The sequence below is a fragment of the Egretta garzetta genome, unplaced genomic scaffold (genome assembly GCF_000687185.1).
Source record: "Egretta garzetta isolate BGI_Z169 unplaced genomic scaffold, ASM68718v1 scaffold2, whole genome shotgun sequence".
NCBI classification, from domain to species: Eukaryota; Metazoa; Chordata; class Aves; order Pelecaniformes; family Ardeidae; genus Egretta; species Egretta garzetta.
Window position 1 is genome coordinate 1,613,606 of NW_009258894.1, and position 24,247 is coordinate 1,637,852.

General features: G+C 34.8%; 1 protein-coding gene across 1 annotated transcript in view; it reads left to right on the plus strand.

Moving 5' to 3' along the window:
• RYR3 (ryanodine receptor 3) overlaps nt 1-24,247 on the plus strand; it is a 314,923-nt gene that overhangs the window by 106,004 nt on the left and 184,672 nt on the right. Inside the window, 2 exon segments of the mRNA XM_035889788.1 lie at nt 12,593-12,712; nt 21,299-21,406. Coding sequence (XP_035745681.1) covers nt 12,593-12,712; nt 21,299-21,406 — 228 coding nt within the window.

Consider the following 24,247-nt stretch of genomic DNA (forward strand, 5'->3'; position numbering starts at 1 on the left):
CACCTCATCCATTTCCAAGTTGACAAGACCAAGGGTTCCTGCTCCTTACCATACCCGTTTCAGTAATGTACCTTTCCCCAAAGCTGCTTCCAATAACTAATCAGTATTCACTGAATCTCAGGTTCCCAGGGGCATCTGTAGTCATTTTTTGGAGACTACTGATCAGTATGGAGTCATCAGTAAGGACATACTAAATCTGTAAGCTTAACAGGGTGTGCTTATTTTTTTGTTTATTTTTTGTGTGTGTGTTTTGGGTTTTGTTTGTTATGAGGCTTAAAAACCTTTTTTGAGGTTTTACTTGGTTTCCTGTTTCTTCTTTTTCATTAGTCCAAAAAAAAGTTTAAGTTGACAAAGAGTAGGCAAAACATCCATTCCATACACTAGTTTTGTATCTATAATAAACAATTTTTTTCAAGTGAATAATTTACTCTTTCAACAGAAACAATATCCAAAACTTCAATTAGTCAGTTGTATACTGTATACTAACTATACATCAGTATCAGTCATAATGTTACAATAAACAAATTTTTTTGCCCTTTGTATGATAAATCAATATATAGATAAATAAACAGAGTAGAGCTTTTGGAAATTTCCCCCAAGGAATTATTTGTTGAGAGTCATACCTCAGGGGGATTTGGCAGAGGAAAAGTGATATGACCATGCAGCAAGACTTCTGATGTAGATATATACTTTGCTCTGAATGCTTGTGCATGGACATATAATATATAATTGCCAAATTGTTGTTAATTACAGGAAATTTACATTGTTTTCTCAGTACAGGTTTTCTTGATCGTAGCCTCAAAACCAAAATAATCCAAGTAAAATTTAATCAAAGAAGCTTTTCATTTTTATGAACTAACTAATTAGGAAGCTTAAATAGTTAGGACTGTGTTGCCTTGGTAAATAATAAATTCAACAGCCAGAATTTTCCACATCCTTCATCTGAAGTAGAACAGCAGTAGCACAAATAAAAAGCCCTAATGGAATGGTTTTCTCTATCAGTTATATGCAAATTAGTTTTTCACAATGTACAAGAGAGAAGGTATACAAATCTTGACTTACCAAGCGATGCAATAATAATAACTGCAGTAAGAAATCCTAATAGTACATTATGAGTTTATAGGTTTGAAAAGTTTTGTTCTTTTCAAATGTGGAAGTAGTGGAATCCTATAAAGTAACATTGTATGAAGCTTCTGTTTTAGAATGAGTGTGGAGTGATTGACTATATCCATTCAGAAGTTGGAAGTTAGTTATGGACCTTTTGATTTAAAAAAAATTGATCATTTTTTCAGCAGAAACACGTAAGCAACTGATTTTATTTTTATACTAGTATTTAGGAAGCCTTAGTATGCTTTATCAGCTTGCTACCTTGAGTAACCTTCATTTTTCTTCTTTAATGTCACAAAAAGGGTTTTGTGTCACAGACTTTGCATATACGTTGTTAGTGTTATACCAGAAGGTGTGAAATTCAACTACAGCAAAGTGACTTATCACTCTTAAGAAAAAAATAATACTGTCAGTCAAGTGAAAAAGTACTTTGCCTACTCACTTAATTCTATGCTTTTCACTATCGTCTAGTGATTTAGAGTTGCTTCCTGCAAAACACTGTTTAGAAAATTTCAAAGGTCTAACCTACAGGCTTTATTAAAGCTGTGTATTACCCATGATGAAGATGGATATTGAGTATATCTGATAAGCTATATGATCTTCCTTTTTCATAAAAACTGGCTTGATACTTTGGGGGTTTTTTTGAAAATAATACTTAAATGCTCTATATAATTTTGATGGGCATAATTCATATTTTTTTAAGGAATTATTTCCTATATTTAAGTGAACTTGCAATACAATTTCTAAAAGACAAAATCTGATTCCTCACATCAGTTTTAGCATTTGTTACTCTGATTTAAATGTTCAACAAGGTTTACAGTACTATATATGGGAACAGAATTAGACTCAATTTCTGATTTCCCAGCTTTTTAGGGTTATACTAAACCTGTTAGGAATCAAGTACATTTTTTAATCAGTCACAGTTATATCTTGTTATATAGCCTTTTAGTATAGGTGACAAGTGCTGGGCAAAAAGTATATATTTTGCTCTATAGATCTTGAAATTTATAATCAGAAACAGAATGGCAAAAGGGCAAGTACAAAATACTTGCAGCTGGGAGCATTAGAATTAAGTTATCAGCAAATGTTTTGGCATGGAATATTTCTATGAATACACATTATTCTTAAATGTATATTGGTTTTTACTTTATTATAATTGTGGTGTTGCATTTCATTCCCTTATTGAAATGAACACGTCTTTGTTTGTTCTCCCAGTCTTTGTCTTGTTTTTTTCTCTTCAAAGAAAAGTCACTGTCAGATTAGGGCTAGGTTTTGCTGGGAGAACTACCCTGTGAGTAATAAAGAAAGAATAAAGCAAAAGGAGGACTTTGTTTGTTATGAGGCTTAAAAACCTTTTTTGAGGTTTTACTTGGGTTCCTGTTTCTTCTTTTTCATTAGTCCAAAAAAAGTTTAAGTTGACAAAGAGTAGGCAAAACATCCATTCCATACACTAGTTTTGTATCTATAATAAACAATTTTTTTCAAGTGAATAATTTACTCTTTCAACAAAAACAATATCCAAAACTTCAATTAGTCAGTTGTATACTGTATACTAACTATACATCAGTATCAGTCATAATGTTACAATAAACAAATTTTTTTGCCCTTTGTATGATAAATCAATATATAGATAAATAAACAGAGTAGAGCTTTTGGAAATTTCCCCCAAGGAATTATTTGTTGAGAGTCATACCTCAGGGGGATTTGGCAGAGGAAAAGTGATATGACCATGCAGCAAGACTTCTGATGTAGATATATACTTTGCTCTGAATGCTTGTGCATGGACATATAATATATAATTGCCAAATTGTTGTTAATTACAGGAAATTTACATTGTTTTCTCAGTACAGGAACCTAAACAAACTGAACTGTTTTAGTTAGATGGCAAGCGAATACATTAGATTAGATTATTTTTCTGGATCGTAGCCTCAAAACCAAAATAATCCAAGTAAAATTTAATCAAAGAAGCTTTTCATTTTTATGAACTAACTAATTAGGAAGCTTAAATAGTTAGGACTGTGTTGCCTTGGTAAATAATAAATTCAACAGCCAGAATTTTCCACATCCTTCATCTGAAGTAGAACAGCAGTAGCACAAATAAAAAGCCCTAATGGAATGGTTTTCTCTATCAGTTATATGCAAATTAGTTTTTCACAATGTACAAGAGAGAAGGTATACAAATCTTGACTTACCAAGCGATGCAATAATAATAACTGCAGTAAGAAATCCTAATAGTACATTATGAGTTTATAGGTTTGAAAAGTTTTGTTCTTTTCAAATGTGGAAGTAGTGGAATCCTATAAAGTAACATTGTATGAAGCTTCTGTTTTAGAATGAGTGTGGAGTGATTGACTATATCCATTCAGAAGTTGGAAGTTAGTTATGGACCTTTTGATTTAAAAAAAATTGATCATTTTTTCAGCAGAAACACGTAAGCAACTGATTTTATTTTTATACTAGTATTTAGGAAGCCTTAGTATGCTTTATCAGCTTGCTACCTTGAGTAACCTTCATTTTTCTTCTTTAATGTCACAAAAAGGGTTTTGTGTCACAGACTTTGCATATACGTTGTTAGTGTTATACCAGAAGGTGTGAAATTCAACTACAGCAAAGTGACTTATCACTCTTAAGAAAAAAATAATACTGTCAGTCAAGTGAAAAAGTACTTTGCCTACTCACTTAATTCTATGCTTTTCACTATCGTCTAGTGATTTAGAGTTGCTTCCTGCAAAACACTGTTTAGAAAATTTCAAAGGTCTAACCTACAGGCTTTATTAAAGCTGTGTATTACCCATGATGAAGATGGATATTGAGTATATCTGATAAGCTATATGATCTTCCTTTTTCATAAAAACTGGCTGTGATACTTTGGGGGTTTTTTTGAAAATAATACTTAAATGCTCTATATAATTTTGATGGGCATAATTCATATTTTTTTAAGGAATTATTTCCTATATTTAAGTGAACTTGCAATACAATTTCTAAAAGACAAAATCTGATTCCTCACATCAGTTTTAGCATTTGTTACTCTGATTTAAATGTTCAACAAGGTTTACAGTACTATATATGGGAACAGAATTAGACTCAATTTCTGATTTCCCAGCTTTTTAGGGTTATACTAAACCTGTTAGGAATCAAGTACATTTTTTAATCAGTCACAGTTATATCTTGTTATATAGCCTTTTAGTATAGGTGACAAGTGCTGGGCAAAAAGTATATATTTTGCTCTATAGATCTTGAAATTTATAATCAGAAACAGAATGGCAAAAGGGCAAGTACAAAATACTTGCACCTGGGAGCATTAGAATTAAGTTATCAGCAAATGTTTTGGCATGGAATATTTCTATGAATACACATTATTCTTAAATGTATATTGGTTTTTACTTTATTATAATTGTGGTGTTGCATTTCATTCCCTTGTTGAAATGAACACGTCTTGGTTTGTTCTCCCAGTCTTTGTCTTGTTTTTTTCTCTTCAAAGAAAAGTCACTGTCAGATTAGGGCTAGGTTTTGCTGGGAGAACTACCCTGTGAGTAATAAAGAAAGAATAAAGCAAAAGGAGGACTTGTATTATCAAGATATTCAAACATCAGCATGCACAAAGTTTGAAAGTAGAAACTTTTAGTTCTATATGTACATTTTATAAAAGAGTAAATAAACCCAGGATGTTTGTTCTCTGGAACTCAGCAGTATGAAATTAAGTGTGATTTCTGTTTTGTTAGCATCCTGACTGATGGTACGGTTGGTAGAGAAGCTAATTATGAGATGTAGTGGTAATTATTTTGAGAATATTTATTCTAATTTGGTTTATAATACAATTGTAAAATGTTTGTGGATAGAGAACATGAGCACCAATGAGGAAATAAAGCAGTTAGAAATTTAGAGCACCTTGTTTCTTGTGTGCTCAAATATTGTGGGAATAAAATCATATGAATAAAACATATTCCGAATAAGAGAGGGATAAGGGAATAGTAAAGTGTATTTCCTATTCTAATGTCTTCTTTCAGGTTTTGCATTCCTTCTAATGAGACAAAATGAAAACATATAGATGTAGAAAACAGGGCTACATTACCTTTTTGAGTCAGGATCAACCCAGCATGAGGGTCTGTTGCAGAATTAAATTGTGGATACTGTAGTGTATATTATAAATCATGTTCTAGCATTCAGTAGCCATGAAGGATTATGTATCAATTATGGGATCTTGAAAAAACAGAACTTTAAGAGACCTCATGGGGCATATATTCCCTTACCTAAGAAAAGACTGACTATACCCATGCAACAGCATACCCACAGATGTTAACATAACCTGATTTGAAAGACCTGTGGTGATACATGCTCTACAAACTACTCAATTTTAGTGCCTTGCTATCCTTATCATTAGGCAAGGAGAAGGAAACCTTTTTTCTAATAGCCAGCCTGAATCTTGCTGCAGTTAAGATTTATATTACTAGTTCTGTCTGTTACATGTGGGAAACATAATAATCCCTTCCATTTTGGAACAGCCTCTTACATATGTATAAAAATTGTTTATCGTGGTCCTAGTTATGTATTTTTTTTTTAACTTATTTCACTAAACAGAGTCACTGAGATTGGAAGGGATCTCTGTAGCAGGGTGTTATGACATTGTCCATTTGGGTTTTGAGGTCTTCAAAGATGGATACGCCACAGCCAAGTAGTGTGTTTGGCCATGCTCACGGGGCAGGGAGGGGGATGAGAGAGAGAGAGAGGACCCTGGGGAAAGGGATAAGTAGTTAGAGCACTTACAGTAGTGAGTTATTTAGGGTAGCAAGAATGCGAGCAAGCTGTGAACCATTCTAGAAGAACCTTCTGAAATTAAGTAACTGCAGTAAAATGGCAGATGAAATTCAGGGTAAATGTGAAATTATAGACATGAGGGAAAAAAAAATAGCAGTTCAGCTTCATGTTTAAAATGATTGGCCCTGAACTGAAAAGTAAGATCCTGGTGTTATAAAAGTTGAAAGAAAACATCAGCTTATTATTCACCAATGTCCAAAAAAGGCAATCAAATATTAGAAATCACAAAGAACAGAATAAAGAACACAACAGAGAACATCTTGCTGAATATGTAAATTTTCCTGTTCTTTGAATAGCATGCGGAATTCTGGTTACCTCATTTTAGAAAGCAACCATTAGAACTGGAAAGTATTCAGGGAAAGATCAGATGAAGATCAGGATGATCATCAGAGAAGGAACAACTTGTTAGGAGGCTGGGACTTTTCAGCCTGGAAAATACAGGCTGGGTATGACATGATGAGGATGGACAATAATCTTCATTGACTGTTGTGATGTGAGAGCTTGGTAATATTAAACGGAGCTTGTAGGGACCAGGTTCAAAACAAACACAAGGATTTGATTTTCCTGTAACTAAGTTGCGTATCACTGTAGAGCAAAGGAGATTGTGAGTTAAAATTTTACATGAAGGCATATCTACTTCATGTTGAAAAACTAGGTATGGATCTGAAAATGACTTGAAAATAATGGTGCTCATCCTCCTTGAATCCTGGATAAATGAAAAGAAATGATAGGCAGCATAAGAAATTCTCTTCTGTACTCTGAAGTCAAGATCTTTGCAAAACTAAGTTGCCAAACTCTAGCACATGTAAAACTCCAGCAAGGATTTTTTTGTTCATCAGTTGTGATTTCCACCATACCCTCCCCTCACCCACTTTGAATTCTTCTAATGAGGGTCAGATTTAGGAGAGATTTTTTTTTTTTCCCTTAGGAAGAGGAAAAAACAGTTTCGTATCCTGGGGCAAGACTGTTGTTCAAGCTCCAGCTTAGAAGTAGAAATACTCTTCTATTTCTCAATTAAAAGACTGTAAGATTGTTTTTGAAATTGGCCAAAGACTATATGTTTCCTGTACTTGTTTTTAGAAATGACTGAAAATATTTTTTGACATTAGCCATACACTGAAGCTACGCATTTTGATCAAAGTTCTGCAAAAAACACAAGTGCATGGAGACAGCTTTGCAGTAAGACCGTTCACCTTGTGAAGGGAAGTGGTGGGCACCCACAAATTCACCAAATCCATCTTTGGTTAGAGCATTCCCAATTCAACCTATAATTCTTTCTTTTGTTAAGAATGCAGCCACTGTAGATGGCAATTTCTGGTGAATTTTACTTGTTCTCCAAGATTATTCCAGAAAACTTGACAGGAATGCAGTCCTGTGGAAGAACCAGTTTGCAGCTTATATTCAAATGCTTATCAGGATGTTATCCTGTGCTTTGTGATACAGTAAGATGCATGAGTGGGATGTTGCCTATCAAAGAGCAAAGGCGGCTGTGGATTTTTACTTTGTATATTTCTTTGCCACACTGATCTATAATCAGCAAGTGTCACAGTCTTACAGTAATCAGGCCTGTAAAGAGCATCAGCTTTATATGGCTGCTTGTTTTACTGTAGAAAACAGGAGCTCTGAGTTTCTTTAACTGATATGGGTGGGGTTTTTTTGAAAGTAATATACATTTCTTCATGGAAAAGATATATTATCAAATAAAACTTTGCCATGGTGTTACAGAAGAATGTACTTTCAAAACAATTCCATATCAATTTACATTAAAGTTAGTCATTCATGTGCAAGCACCCACTTGTGTGTTTATGTGCAACTGTGAGTAAAATATAAACAAAGTATGTATGTTTTTTTGAGGAAACAGCTTCTCCTTATTGCAATCTACACGTTTAATAACAAAGCGAATTAATTTATTAAACTGATTAGTTTTCAGTGTGATGTGAATTGTATTTTATGGGTTCATTTTCAGTACTGAGTATAATAGAGAATATAGAGATTTGGTAGGTGTTGAATTGGTAGGTAACAAACTAAATCTAGAGTGTCATTTTCCAGCAAAATTTGGATGTTTTATAGGTATATGTAAATGTGCACATATATATTTAGTCTGTTGATGGTTTTGTGCTTGTTAATATGAAACGTATGGAAGTGTGTCTACTGTTGAATACAACCTCTATACAGACTTCAATGTGTTACATAAATGACTATAATTCTTAATTTTGTCATGAAAAACTAGTGAACTGAGTGGAAGCAAGGTCATGCCTACAGTATATTGAGTCACCATGATCATTGACTCACTTTGCAGCAAGTCAGGTCATTGATTAATTAAAACTGATTTTGGTTATGTTTTGGCTTATTACTCCTTCATCACAGGAATCTCTAAGTTCACCATCACTTTACTGTGAAACCTGAGGAGGAAGACAACCTGAAGACCAAGACTAAATACGGTCTGGTAGTGAACCACTGGACTGTGGTCCATTAAAACCTCTTTTTTAAAATTAGACAGCATGCTGCTAAATGCTATATTGCTGAAGGCTAGGAATCACAGTTTTCAGTTAAAGAAATTGTTTAACATTAGACATACTTTTGCAAAGAGCCAAGTTCTGTTTTAGTAACTTGTTCCGTCTTAAAAACAGAAGATACTGAGTGAGTGACTCTTGTTTAGAAATACGTTTGTTTCTCAGTCTATGCAGACATTATTATGTAGCGCAAATTCAGATTGCAGCTTCAGCTCTGGCCAAAGCAAATAGAAATTTATGTTTTCAGTACACACAGTTATGCAGTTACCTACTTTCAAAAAAAGAAAAAAAATCACCAAAGCGGTCTTTTTTCTTTTTGCAAAAGTCATGCATTTGTGTGAGTAGATGAATAATACTGGACAGAATTAGGACACATTAGCTACATGAAACTTGGTAGATTCTGCAGAATTTCAGACCACCTGAAATATTAGTTTAGTAATATCAATGTGTTTCTATGTATAAACATTCTTAGAACTGGGATTGGAGTTACCTGTTCTGTGTCCTTTTGCTTAAGGACAGATGGATGAATCCTAAAGAGATAAGTGATTTCTGGACAGAAGGGGAGAATTTTCACTTCCTCTTCATTCAGGGAAAAGTTAAAATTTGCTATTCAACTGTATTTGTTAATAGAGAATTAATTATGGTAGTACAAAATGAATCTCATGGTTTCCTTTATGTTGTTATTCATGATGCTAATGGTGGAAACCAGTTATTAGTAATTGACATGTAGAATGTGTACACTTTTCAAGGAATAATAGTGAAGGCAGTTTCTTGTGTGAGGCCTAGTGGTATGCAAATGTATTATTTTTTCCATTATTCCCCCCGATTGCTCACTGAAACAATACCTTGAAAAATTTAGAGAACTTTGGTACAATCATTGCATATTACAGTTTTGATCTGAAGATGTGTAATGTGGAGTGGAGAGAGAGGTGTGAATCTGAATACCTCAAGCTGATCAGAACTTTGAAGTAGATTTTTTTCTTAAATTAAGCACGTGAGTTCATCTGAGAAACTTGATCTAAATTAGCCCTTCTCTAGTGAGGTGTTGGACTGTTGCTTACAGAAGACCTTTCCAGTCTGCGATTCCATGCACTCTATTAAAAAAACCAAAAACCCCACAAAAAAAACCCCCCACCAAACTAAGAGGACTAGAACAAATTAAATATCTGAACACGGACATGTCAGAGTTGCTAGGCGAGAGATATTGCATTTAAAACACTTAACTAAATTTAAAACATTTAAATTAGTTAAATTCCTGGTTGTCAAACTGGTTTTCAAGGAAGTTGTGTGGAGTTCTCTTCTTTTGCTTTGCTTTTGGTTATCTTTTAGAATAGGCTGTATATAACTTAACTAACAACTCATCTCTGCTCATCACATGAGTCTCTGCGTCTCATTGGGCATGCAGACTTCTTGTCATGCTAAAAAAAGGTACGTTGAAGTAAATGGATGAAATTTTGAGAGAAGTGACAATCAAGGTTAAATGGCTCTGGCGCTATGTGTCTTTAAAGACTAAGGGAAGAAGAAAATGAGTTTATGAGGAAAAAAGTTTTAGAATACCAGAATTCATGTGAGAGAAGACTCAAGAAAACAAGATACTGCTGAGACATAGTCTGCAATTTCATTATAGGGTAACAACTCCATAAAACTAATTTCTATCAGTGTCTTGAGGCTAGAAAAGCAATTTCAGACCTCAGCTAGAATGATCTTACTTCAGTAAGTACACTATAATACTGAGCCATCTTAACAGCAAATCATTGTCTTGTCTGCAGTTCATATAGATTCCACTGATTTCTTATGTTCAGTCCACCTACACCTGAATGATAAACTCCTTAAAACCCTGCTCCAGAACATTCTGAAATATACTGTTATTGCCACTTTTTAGAAACTATTGAAGTTGCTTGTCCTATGGAGCAAATACATAGTTTGTCAAATGTTGTAGCACAAATGAAAGGGTACATTGGAAATTTAGGGGAATAATGTAAAATATTGTCAATGTTTGTATTTTGGGGTTATGGCATTTAATGATTGATAAAGACTTTGTGATGCCAGTGTAAACTCTAAAAAGAAATGCTTATTTTTTGAATTCTAGAAAATTCAAATATTAATTATGCTAGAAACTCTTGCCCTTTTATGCTTGTGGATTTAAAAAGAAAATAATTCATTTGAGTAATTCTCATTTTTTCATGTATGTTGTCTGAAGGTATAATTTTATTTTTTAGAAAACTGAATTACAATAGATACTACTTATATGCCTCTGCAATGATAAATAATGTAGTAGATTAAATACAATTTCAGCTATATATAGGGAATTTAATGTAATACACCGATAAGTGTAAACTAAGTGGCAAATCTCAATTTTATTTGTAATCCTGGTATTTATAAATTCATGTTTTAGTGTTTTATTCCTTTTAAATCTCTGAAATATGTATGTTGAAGTGATGAAAAATGTTTTATATATCTTAAATTTTTTTATACATGTTCTGATTTTTTCCACCCAAATAGATATGCTTCTGATGCCAATTTTTAAAAATTCATGAACAGAGGGACGTAGTAATGAGTGCTTAATTGCATTGTTTATATTTTGAAACTTACTACACTGAAGTTTAAAAAGCAGAAATGTTTTTACTAATGAGATTGAAAGCTGAGAATTTCAGAGAGTATTTTACAGAAATGGAAGCAGAAGCAGCAGGGGAAAAAGAAAATGAATTTGTTTAGCACTAATTAGCTAATTCTGTCTACCTCCTACTTGCCTATACATTTTAAATTGTTTATAAAAAAATTCTTGAATTCCCATTCTGTACTGTTAAAAATGCTATTGATTGTTATGCAGAGCTAGATAAGGAAAACACTGTAACTGCTGATTAGTCTGAAATATAATAGCTGTCCATTTCAGTAGTAGTGAGTAGGCAGTCAAGTGTCACCTAAAAGAAGGCCATATAACTTGCACACACTTGCAAAATCACACAAGTAAAAAACCTGCTTTTGAATTCCCATTTTAAAGGGCATGTCACGTAATTCCTTGGGTGAAAATCACTTTGTCACTCCCAGCTTTTATTTCAAGTGCCAGTAGCTGTGCTACTGTCATAGTATTGCAGTTGCATCAGGGGACTGGAAAAAGCAGTGCTGCTTTTAGAACATAATTGTTCAAGTGATCTCTGAGTTCAGTACAGGCAGTTGTTGTGTATCTGCTTTGACAATAATAATTGACACCAGTATAACTTTATAGCTGGATGGGGCACTGACATATCATATTGCTCGTTTTATCAGCTTCCGCCCCCTTAAAAACTTCTAAGGCAGCATCAAGTGGTGTTTTTCTTGGTTAGTGGACAAGTTTTGGAAAATAAAATTATTTTTAATTCTGTACATACTTTTGACACAGTTGAACACTAAAAATAGTCTGTTTTGGCTCTCTTACATCAGCTTTAGTATCACATGATAAAAGGTGAATAAGGGCTTGACACTTCAGAAGCGCATCTTTGGCATTGCATTCTGTAACAATTTGTAAAAGAGCTTTCAGAATAATTAGGGTAACTAAACAATGGGGATGTTTCATGTCGCTTGTCCAGCCTGTTCTTATTCTTGGAATGTGTCTTTTGAGGAGCACGTTCTTCTGACTCATTTGAACTGTCACTTGAAAAATGCCTCTTGGATTGTACTTGGAGGTTTCTAAATTAAACAAGACCTTAAAAGTTAAGACTGTGCATTCAGAGGACTTGTGTTGAGGGCTTACTGTGCTAACAAAATAAATTTGTTTATATTTAGATTACCGTTGTTTGCAAAATCACAGTAATAGGTTTTTACTGTAAACATCAAACGTGTGTTTTACAGAGTAAAACTGGGTAACAGTGTGTTTTTACCGTTCTTTATGGCACCATAGCAATCCACTGCTTAAGCAACAGAAGGACACAACACTTGTGAAAGCCCTGGAGATAGTATGTTGTCTTTGTCACTTTGATGTAGTCTTGAACATAAATCCACACATAGACATCTGTTTACATACACATCAAAAGAAGCTCTGCATACGTACATGATTTCAGTTAGAGGAGTATAATGTGTTCATTTTCAACAGATTCTGTGTTCCAGGATTTCTTAGCATTATAGTGTATGTGTAACTCCCAGATGCTTAACTTTTTTTCTCATACCTTGTTTTGTGACAGGATGACGAAGTAGTACTTCAGTGTATTGCCAGTATTCACAAAGAACAAAGGAAGTTTTGCTTGGCAGCTGAGGGGCTGGGGAATCGCCTGTGCTTTTTGGAACCAACTTCAGAAGCTAAAGTAAGAAGTCAATACTCTCAACTGGTGTGACTGATCAGTGAATGCTAACCTACATATTATCCACAAATACGTTTAATTACTTTTTCTTTAATGTGGTGCTAGGTGCACCTTTTGTATGTTTTTCTTTCTGTGACTGCAACATGAGATTTCTTAAAGATTCTAAATATACTTTGAGGCATACCTGTTAACACTCAAAAGCCACTATTCTTTAACTGTGTAAAATAATTCACGTAACTGAAATACTTCATATTTTCTAGATTAAATTTCCAGACTGCTATTAAGATTTAAGTTCACTAAAACACTCCTATTACTGCTGTAAGTTCAAATATCTTGATATACTGGATTGATAATTTTAGAAGCATTGTCACCTGTTAGTTACTGGTGTTAAGTGTTGCTTCTAACTGTGTTGATTAACCAGAAAGTTGAGAGTACAGGGAACGGAATTATTAAGTAATTGAAAAGTTTTCAAGATAACAAGTGGCAAATGGAAAAAAGAAGCTAGAGAGCTGTGAAGAAAAAATGAAAGAAAATAAAGTAGTAAGAGGAGATTGAGAGGAGAAAGGAGAGCAGAGATGAAACTTTGGACCTATACTAGAGCTGAATGTTAAGAAAAAAGGCAAATGGAGGGGGATGTCCTGATTCTCTTCTTTGTTCTTTCTGCATCATTTTCTTTGTTTTGTGTCTTTATTTCTTTTCTCTTCTTCCTGAAAATTTATTTCTCCTTCTGATTATTTTTTTTTTTTTAGTGGGGTCTTTGTATCTTTCCTCTTGAAATGTTGCCATGGGTCCTATTTTTAGTCTAGGTATTATGACTATGTTACATCCACAGTGTTTATTTATGCAGTACGAGAGGTCCTTATTCATCTCTAAGGTGAAAAATTATGCAACTTCTAAGTTTGCATTTCTTTGCATTCCAAGAGTTCAGTCACATAATTTATCTCTGGTGTACTTTACAAATCACCAACAATATTTTCAAATGCTTAAGTAAAAGCAGTTAATTTTTACATGTGTATTTTCAACTATTGTCTTAAAAAATCTTTGACAGTGGTTAGGAATTTTTTATTAATTGACAGCTCAACTGAGTGTGGTTGGCCTATTACTGACAGTGATCATGTCAACCTGTAAGACAGCATGTTGCTCATCTTGTAATAAGAAAAGGAGCAATGGTATGCATTACTATAGAATGCCATAGATCTACTTTGCGTTTCATAAATGTCTTAGTAGCAGATAATACTACAGAAGCTTCTGAGGTTTAAAATCAAGAGGTTCAGAAAATTTGTATGCAACTGCTTTAAAATTTGTACATAACTGCTTTTTACAGGGAGCTTTCTGAACTCCTGGTGTTGACTGAGAACAGTGAAGAATTTTGGAAAGAGGCATATAAATACATCTGTTTGAAAAATAAGAAGTGTAGATGGTTGATGTGGATGATGAGAGAATACAGTACTTACCAACAACCCTTAGTGATGATGCTTACTTTCATTTAGATTTGGACAAAATTTTGGCTATGAAATAAGAAAGAGAACCAAAATGGCACGCATCCAGTGGACTAAAAAATAGTTATTGGATAGATGTGTTTCTAATGAAATCCTACGGGGTTCTGTTCTCACTGCTATGCTGTTGAGTATTTTTGTTAATTAAGACATCATTTAAATTAACATATGGAATTTTTTCAGATGATAAAAACATTGGGGAACTGGCAGTTGGTGAAGTCATGCCCCACACAGGAAGATCTGCACTGCCTTGTATATTGATAGAAAGTAGGGGTATATTTCAGTGCAGCCATGGTAAAGCCTAATAACTGAGCATGTAAATATGCTTACAAAATGGGAAACTATTCTTGTCTCCTGTAAGGAATGTGAAGGTCATGGAGGGTGTTAACACAGTCATAAGTTCCCCAAGTGATGATGTGCTCAAGGGATCTAGCGTAGTCTTCAGAGGTATAATCAAAAGAAACTTGGTAGGAGATGGGTAGTTATATTATCTTTGCAAATTTGGGGATTTTTTTATTACATCTGTGGTAGTGCTGCTGGAACACAGAGTACAGTCATGGCATTCAAATTCATAGGAATGTCAACAAAATGGAGATTGCTCCAGGAAGTTCTATGAGAATAATGATTGGAGGAGGACACAGTCTGTTAATTTTAAAAAAGGAAAGTGTGGACACTGCCCATAAGCTTCTAAAATGGGAACATTGATAATGGAAGTCCTTTTATTTTAGTGGAAGACTGTCTTCCCTGTTAAAATGGTACTATTTACCTGGGATGGATTCTTTATCCCTTCCTCATCCCTGGAAATTACTTTATGAAGAAGCTAGCTTTCTTCTGTGTATTAAGAAGAAATTGCATTAAAGAGTATTCAAGGCACATTTATCAACAGAAGTCCAGAGCAGAAAATCACAGTGATTCTTCTACTACCATCTCTTCTCCAGTTGACCACTTTACCAAAGCCAAAATCTATTTGCAGTACATGACAGCTGCTTTACTCATTAAACTTTGGCTAAATGTTGTTAAGTCAAGAAAAAAAATGTTTTTCCATTCAAGTAATTCTGGAAAACATAACAGGATAGACAGGGAAAAAACTCAGTGTATCTGATAATTCCAGAATGTAAATATGTAACTTCGTAATTAATTTTTTAATCTGAGTTGTATGTAGTCAGAAGATAGAAGTAGCTAAAAGGAAAGGAAGGCAAGGAAAGGGGGGCAAGGAAACAGAAGGTATATTTCTTTTAAAAAAGAAGTTCTTATAAACTTAAAGGGAAAAAACAGGTTTTCTATAGTTGGCCATTAGCTGTTTTGGTAATTTTTGTGACATGCTGAAGGGAATAACAATTACAAGATGCTTCTGTTCAAATTTTTACTACAAATCCATAAGCAATTTAGATGTAATTTCTTTACAATTTATTCGTAAAAGCTATTACAGTGTTGGTTTACTAATAATCTATATTATGGTGACTGGATATTAAATGCACTTTTTAAAAGCACTTTTGCATTAATTCAGTAGTATGAAATTACTCTATATGGGTCCTTTTTGAATTATCAGAAGATGTTTGCCTAAATAATTCCTGCATCTCTTTTAGTATGTGCATCTCTTTTAGTAGCAAAATTGTCAAGTAAACTTAAATGCCTAAAGGGAATTATAACTAATTAAGATAAGATTTCTGTCCTAACAACAGAATGTAATAGTTTACAAGTCTGGTAAATGTAAACCTAGTAAATCAGTAACCTATACCAGCTTTTTCACACTGCAGACCAGAAGTTGTGGGCAAAGATTTGGTTAGTAAGTATATCACCTGCAAGAATTTAAAGTTTTGATAGTGCCTTGAGAAATCCAGAAGACTGAATTGCATTCAGAGTGTAAGTGGGAGCTGTGTTTTCCTGTTAGCTATTTTATGGACCTCCGTTTCCTCCTATGCAACACAGCACAAACTTAGCATAATTATATATAAAATGATTAAAACTGCCCTGCAGCTATTTGCACAACTATTATTTTTATAATCAATAATAATTACTGCATATTGAAATAATAGCATGCTGACAAAATAGACATAGAACTGATGAGAAACAAGTTTAAACATCAGTATAAAACCCCAGTGCTCCCTCCACTGCCACTTGGTACTTGCCTGTCTGTGTCTCTTTGATGTAGAACATACTTCCTTGAAATCTTCTCATACAAAACTCTCTTAATCAGAATGTGCTTGTAGGAATGATTCAGCCAGCATCAACTGTGTCCATTGGATCAATCTGTTATCCACCTTGGGGCTGTATGTAGAAACCTGGTATTGGAAACTTCATTGCAGTTCACTCTTCACAGAATCACAGAATGTCAGAGGGTGGAAGTGACCTCTGGAGGTTATCTTGCCCAACCCCCATGCTTGAGCACCTAGAACAGGTTGCCCAGGACCATGTCCTGATGGCTTTTGAGTATCTCCGAGGATGGAGACTCCACAACCTCTCCAGACAACGTGTGCCAGTACTCAGGCACCCTCACAATGAAAAAGTGGTTCCTGATGTTCAGATGGACCTTCCTGTGTTTCAGTGTGCGCTTGTTGCCTCGGGTCCTGTCACCGGGCACCACTGAAAAGAGCCTGGCTCCATCCTCTTTGCATCTTCCCCTTCAGGTATTTATACCCATTGATCATCATCTCATCTCTTCCTCATAAGAAAGATACTCCAGTCCCTTAATCATCTTAGTGGCCCTTTGCTGGACTCTCTCCATTAGCTTCATACCTCTTTTGTACGTGACCTGGATCTGGGCACAGTACTCCAGGTGCGGCCTTACTAGGGGTTATTCTCATGGCCTTTTTTTTGTCTTGCTGTATTTTGTCTTTGCTGTATTCTAAGAAACTACAAGTGAAAATTGTAATGTGTGTTATTTACTGGCTTAGGATGGGTAGCTCTCATTCACTACTGGTGATTAGGTATGCACGTACCTTTACAATGTTAATAAACAATACCAAATTGTGAAAATACTATGTTTTATCAGTAAATCACAGTGTATCTTACAGGAGAAAACTTTTCTCTGGTGTCTCCCTTTTAAATGGAAAACTAAGGCAGATGAGTATCTGTAGTCAATCACAAGTCTCTGAAAATGGTGGCTTGCTATTCTGTACTTACTTAGGAATTATTTTTTTTAATTTATTACAAAGCATGTCCCCTTTTCATTTCTGTAGGTCTTCTTTTTTTTCTATGACTGCTTGTGTTGCTTCTCTTTAGCTACTGTGTAGCTTGTATCTGTTTCTTCATATCACCTCTCCTATCAGCTTTGACCTATTGATATACTTCACCTGCTCTCTGCTCTTCCTCCAGAAAGCAGTTTAGATGAAAATAAAGTAATTTGACCTGGACTCTGACTCATTTGTGTGAGAGAATAGAGTTATTTTAAGACTCAAGGTTTTTTGCAGATCTATTGAACGTTTCCAGTTCAGTAGCTAGTTATTTGTCTTAACACCTCATTCAGAAAAATTAGGTATATTCAGTATTATGAATGCATTGATGGAAAACTGCTAACTCTGTATGACAGACTTGTTTGGATATAATCTCAGAAATAAAACTTTTGTTCTTATAAAAAGAACAGCTGTCAGGGTAGAACTGTCAATTGTTTCTTCAGATTTACTTTGCAAATTTCTGTAGGTTTCCTCTATGAAATTTGTCGTCTTGTTTATCTTTCTGCATGTGTGGACAAGGCTGCATAGAGGTGTGCTGGAAGAACTCCCCAAAACTCTCATTGACTTTGAAGAACTATTCCAAATTCCATCTTTCTTTTATCATATATCTTAACAGTCTACTTACTCTGCTACACAAATTTACTTACAGTCGTGCTTGCTCAGCATATCTTTAAATGCCTGTAAAATAAAATACTTTGTTATCTACTTGGATTTTTTCCTTTATTGATGATTTTTGAAAATGATGTTGTCTTACCTCTGTATGTCGATTCCAACTTCCCATAGCTAGAAGGGGGATAAATACCTATGTCTGTTGTTATTTTACAGCAGGTTTCTAAAATATTATCATAGTACCTGAACAGATTTTGTTTTTCATTTCAGTATAAAGATTCCTGACATGAATATTTTCCCATCTTCTACCTGTAGCTTTCACCTCTCAGTATTCTTGTTTCACTGAACTTCCTTATTGGCGCTTTTATTTCTTTTTCTTTTTTTTTTTTTTTTTTTTGTGTGTGTGCGATTCCATTACAATACAACATTGCTCAGAGTTGGGGAAAAAACCCATAGATTAGCGGATGGTCAAGATTTTATTAAACCCTTTTTAGCTGTGTACTAAGAGTGTAAAATGGTCTGTCACACAGAGATTGTTGAATATCAAACTTATGAAACAGTCTCATTTGCAAAATGACCAGAAAATAAATGAGCCTTGACAGACTCAATAGTTATTTTTTTTAAATATTTTTAATTACTTTTTAAAAACAGGAAGTAGTCTAGATTAATTAAGGAGGTCAGTTGCTACTTATGTCATGTGCCATCCACATAAATTACTTTTCATTGGTATTTCTCAGATCAGTGGAATTTAAAAAATAATTTGTTGCCATTCAACCACAGGAACAGGGTATGTGATAGCATGCATGTGGTAGCTTATTGTGTAACACTGCTAGTTTGAAAGAGGGATTAGGTGCTCTAAGTCGTGGGTGGAAAAATCATTTATTTCATAGTTCCCAGTGTCAATATTCTTAAATAAAGCTGCATGCTCCATAGTCTATGAAAAAGAATAAAAAGTGAAAAATTGTGTTATCCTAAGGTGTGTATTTTATACAAACTGTGGCTCTAAGTACATTGTTTTAGAGTGTGACTTTCAATAATACAGTGCTAAAGTAAGGGCTGCAACAGTTATTAAATCAAAATGCAGCCTGTGTTGCACAAGACCAGTGGCCAGCGAAACAGATGGGAGTTCTTTTGTGCGGTTGATAGGTGTTGGATCATATTGATTATGCCGTATTCAGTTTGGAGTGGGTTTAAGTGCCAGAGGTAGTCCGACACTGATTAAAACTATATTACCAGCTATGTTATTTTTCCCCAGGTAAAATTCTGTTTTAGCTTCTGAATTTAAGTTACATGTTGAAAATAGAAAGATGCTGTAAAGTTTGTTGTTGTTTTGTTTTTTTTTAAATTTACTTCAAGGACAGTATGGTTTAGTATATACTCAAAATGTCTTAATAAAATGGATGCTGCATAATCCGGAAGCTGCCACGGGATGACAGCTGCATAATCTGAAAGTTGCCACAGTGGAGTAATGGGTGAACTCTTACACAGAGATTTTGTTTACCTGTCTGGTTTATTGGGAAGTAGAGACTACTTAATGTTGTGTAGCTTTTTATGTTCATAGCAATAAAATATTCTAAGTCAGTCTTTCCAGACTTTAACAAATAGGAGAGACAAAGTCTAACCTGGTTTTGTTTGTAATTCATTTCACTGAGAAATGACATTATCTTTCTGTCTGGTTATGTGAGAGGCCCTGAATGTAACATATTAAAAAGTAAACTTCCAGTTATAATCTGCACATGCGTGTGTGTATGGATGGTAGATACACACATGCACACACATATATATGTGTATAGTATGGGTTTACATAACTCGGTATGTTGTGTATGTGTGTGTATATGTACACAGATGCAGTTAATGAATGCTAAAGAAATTAGTACCCCATAATGGAGGTGAATGATGACAGGTATTACAGTTTAAGTTGTGCCTGTTGCAGTTAATGAAATTACAAGCTACTTCTTATTTACAGTTTAGTCACGTAAGAAAAATGCAAGACTTCACTTTACCTCAATAATATGTGTAACATATATATATATAAAAAAATATATATTTTTTATATATATGTGTATATATATAAATAAAATGTATGCAATTTCAATGTCAAGTCTTTGGCCTAAAATTGTTTTCCAAAATGTGTTTGAAAACACACACAAAAAAAAAATTATTAGAGTCTATAGAAGAGATCAGAGGGTGGGAATTCCAAGACTGTACTTGATTAGCTTGCTTATAAAGGCAAGTTCAGAAATCTCTTATTTGTATCATTTAGCTTTTCACCACCTTAAAACTTGGCATTATCAAGCATTTTATTCCCTAGTGTCACACCGATTTGAAAAAGATGTGTATATCCATTTTAAAGGTCATTCATAGCCATGATCTATGTCATAAATCACAGAATACTGAATCACTGAGGTTGGAAAAGACCTGTGGAGATCATCAAGTCCAACCCCTATGTTCAGAGTAGGTTCAGCTAGAGCAGATTGCTCAGAACACTGTCCAGTCAAGGTTTGAATATCTCCAAGGATGGAGACTCCACAACCTCTCTGGGCAACCTGTTCTAGTGTTTTCCACACTCACAGTAAAAAAGGGTTTTTTCCTCGTGTTTAAGTAGAATTTCCTGTATTTCAATTTGTGTCAGTTTCCTCTTGTTCTTTCGCTGCGTACCACTGCATAGAGTCTGGCTCTGTGTTCTTTGTGCTTTCCTGTCACATATTTATATGCATTGATGATTCCCCTTGAGACTTTTCCCTGGATACATTTTCCTTGGGCACATCAATGCCAATAAATGGAAAAAAAGCCTGCTGTTCTTGAAGTGAACATAAGTTTCATGTTTCAAAACCAGCAGACATATTGATCCAACAATTGAGAAGATCTCCTAAAATAGTTCATAATATTATACCATAAGATTCTGAATCTTTGCCATTTACTGACAACTATAAATACGTTCAGAGCGTCAACCTTGTACGTCAAATAAGATCATACACCTTCTTTTCTGTTTTGTCAGTGACATTAAAGAACAAATATAAAGACAGGAAAGCAATAATATGTAGAGGAAAACTGTGCTTTTGAACTTGAAGATGTTTTGTCTTACTGTGAGAAATACAGCTCTAGGAAAAGTAAAGTTACTGCACTGATAAGTTATGAATAACAGATTTATATTATTTTCATACAGGGAAATAGCATGTATCTGAAAAACAAATGAGTAAATGTCAAGTATGGATTTTAAAATTAAAATACATGTGTGTTCAAATACACTTTTCATCCTGTTTCACCTGCTCTGCCAATCTATTCTTACACTGTTTAATTTATTTTTACAGTATGTTCCTCCAGACCTTTGTATTTGTAATTTCGTCCTTGAACAGTCCCTGTCTGTCAGAGCCCTTCAAGAAATGCTGGCCAACACAGGGGATAACGCTAGTGAAGGGGTAAGTAGATTGACATCAAAGAATATTAAATTTCTGAATATGCTTTGTTCTCATGTCTTTCCTTGCTCTGGGATTTTCTAGGACAGGGGCCTCATGTCATAGCAGATTCCTCAGTTTTTCTGGAATGTTACTGCTCCACTACTATGCTCATATTCACTTCTCTTTAGCATTGAGGAGCAGGTGCAGTTAGTCTTTTGAAATGTTTACAAAAACCAGAAACGTCAGAGATCATTTATTACTATCGGTCCAGAACTGGATACAGAAAAGGCAATAAGAGAACCCTTGGGCTGCATCTGTCTTTTATGAACCTGAGGAGGGTATATGAGTTAGGTTTTGTCTGAAACATAAATCATTGCCATAAGCCATAGAGGCATTTTTGTATTATAGTGCTATTTATTAATGGGGAAAGCAAAATAATTTTCTCATCATAGAATATATATTCTGTCTCATTTCACTGAGCTCAGAAAGTATTTCAGGTATTTGAATTTAATTTGGTTTATCCTCACGTGAAATTAACAGCTAGAAATTAAGCCCTTTCAATGAAACAAAGTGACAAATTTAAATCTATTTTAGTTCAGATGTAAAATACAATATTTTTCTTTGCAGTTGCATGACTAAACAGTATAGTGTAAAGTGATTTTGTGTTAAAGTGAAACGTTGTAACTATGCTTGAATTTCATATTACTGAAGTTTCAATTGAATTATCACTTCTAATATAAGAAATACAAAGAATGAATGAAAGAGAACTTCCACACTGGAGCAATCAGGATGCTTTGTTATAGATTATTTATTGTTGACAAAGTTATTTAAGAGCTGTATTGTTCATGGAACTTCTGAGCTGTTTGTTTGACAAAAAGTGATGGTGTTATAAGTAAAAATTAAACCTAATCCAAACCCCAGATACAGATTTGCCTGTATTTTCAATGATCTACCTGAACAACGATCATTTTAAATGATCAGCTGAACTCCATTGCTAGTTGTTGAGATGAGGCAGACTTAATTCTCATCTACGCACTAATACTGCTGGAAGTTCTAGAAGTTACACTTGCTGTTGCACCTGTGAATTGCTTGCAAGTAGGTAATTTACGTAAATTGCCTAATTCTATATACTTAGATAGAGCTTGTGTTTCTCTGAAAGTAAATTAATTTGACCTATAGTCTCCACTCAGTTGGTCACTGCTCTGTTATATTCATGTGTATAAATATTAGGAAATGAAAATAAAATGTGGTAACACCTTTATTGTTGTCTTCTATTCAGTGAACTGCTGAAATCTGAAAAAAAAAAAGCCACTTCTTAATGTATGGCATGAAGTATTAGTAACAAATTAATATTAAATAAGACTTTACTGTTTATTTGTTATGACAATTTCCATAATTGCTTTCTGGCACCATGAAAATGACAAAACTTGTGTAAATAAAAATCTTCTGCATTTCACTCTGAGAGTTAAATTTGGTAGTAGCTATATGGTATGTCTCTTAAAGCTGACTAAGCTCTCTAATTTATTGCATGCAACCTGTCGTGGATTTACCCTGTCTGGGTGCCAGGTGCCCACCAAAGCCCCTCTATCACTCCCCTTCCTCAGCTGGATAGGGGAGAGAAAATAAATAGAAAAGCTCCTGAGGACAGGAGAGATCATTTGCCAATTACAGTCATGAGCAAAAGAGACTTGACTTGGGGAAATTAGTTTAATTTATTACCAGTCAAATCAGAGTAGGGTAATGAGAAATAAAACCAAATCTTAAACCACCTTTCCACCACCCCTCCCTTCTTCCCGGACTCAACTGCACTCCCAATTTTCTCTACCTCCTCCCCCTGTGCGGCACAGGGGAACATGGAATGGGGGCTGCGGTCAGTTCATCACACACTGTCTCTGCCAATCCTTCCTCCTCAGGGAGCTTTTTTCCCCCTGAAAAAAGTTATGCCAGAGGCGCTACCACTGTTGCTGATGGGTTCCGCCTTGGCCAGTGGCAGGTCTGTCTTGGAGCCAGCTAGCATTGGCTCTATTAGACATAGGGCTTCTAGCAGCTTCTCACAGAAGCCACCCCTGTAGCCCCCCGCTACCAAAACCTTCCCACACCAACCCAATCACAACCTCAGTGTTTACCACACCTCTCAGATTTTTGCTGCCTGATCAGATCAGCTTGTTACTGTTTTCTGTGATGCTGTGCTTTAGTTGATTTCCCAGCATAGTCCAAAAGCCTGGATGGCAGACTTACAATTTGATTGCTTTGACCCTAACTCCCCAATTTCAGCTGAACTGAATTGAACTTTTATTCTCTTACGAACACAGAATGATAAAACTCTAAGGCTTTATTTATTTTATGAGACTAAATGGCAACTAGTTACAATGCAAACAAGCCGCAGAGCTAGGTAGCCTGTAAGTTTTCATTTTTATTTTATGTAGAACCAGAAAACTCATATTTGCTTTGAGTTGTAATTTTTCTTTTATTGTAGTTACACACCAAGTTAAGACTCTGTCACATTAAGTAAAAGGAAAAATGGATCATAGAATCATAGAATGTTTTGGGTTGGAAGGGACCCCTAGAGGTCATCTAGGCCAACCCCCTGGCAGTGAGCAGGGACACCGCTAACTAGATCAGGTTGCTCAGAGCCCCGTCCAACCTCTCCTGGAATGTTTCTAGGGATGGGGCCTCTACTACCTCTCTGGGCAACCTGTTCCAGTGTTTCACCACCCTCATTGTAAAGAATTTCTTCCTTATATCTAGTCTAAACCTACCCTGGTTTAGTTTAAAACCATTACCCCTTGTCTTGTCACAGCTGGCCCTACTAAAAAGATTTTCCCCATCTTTCCTATAGGCCCCCTTTAGGTACTGAAAGGC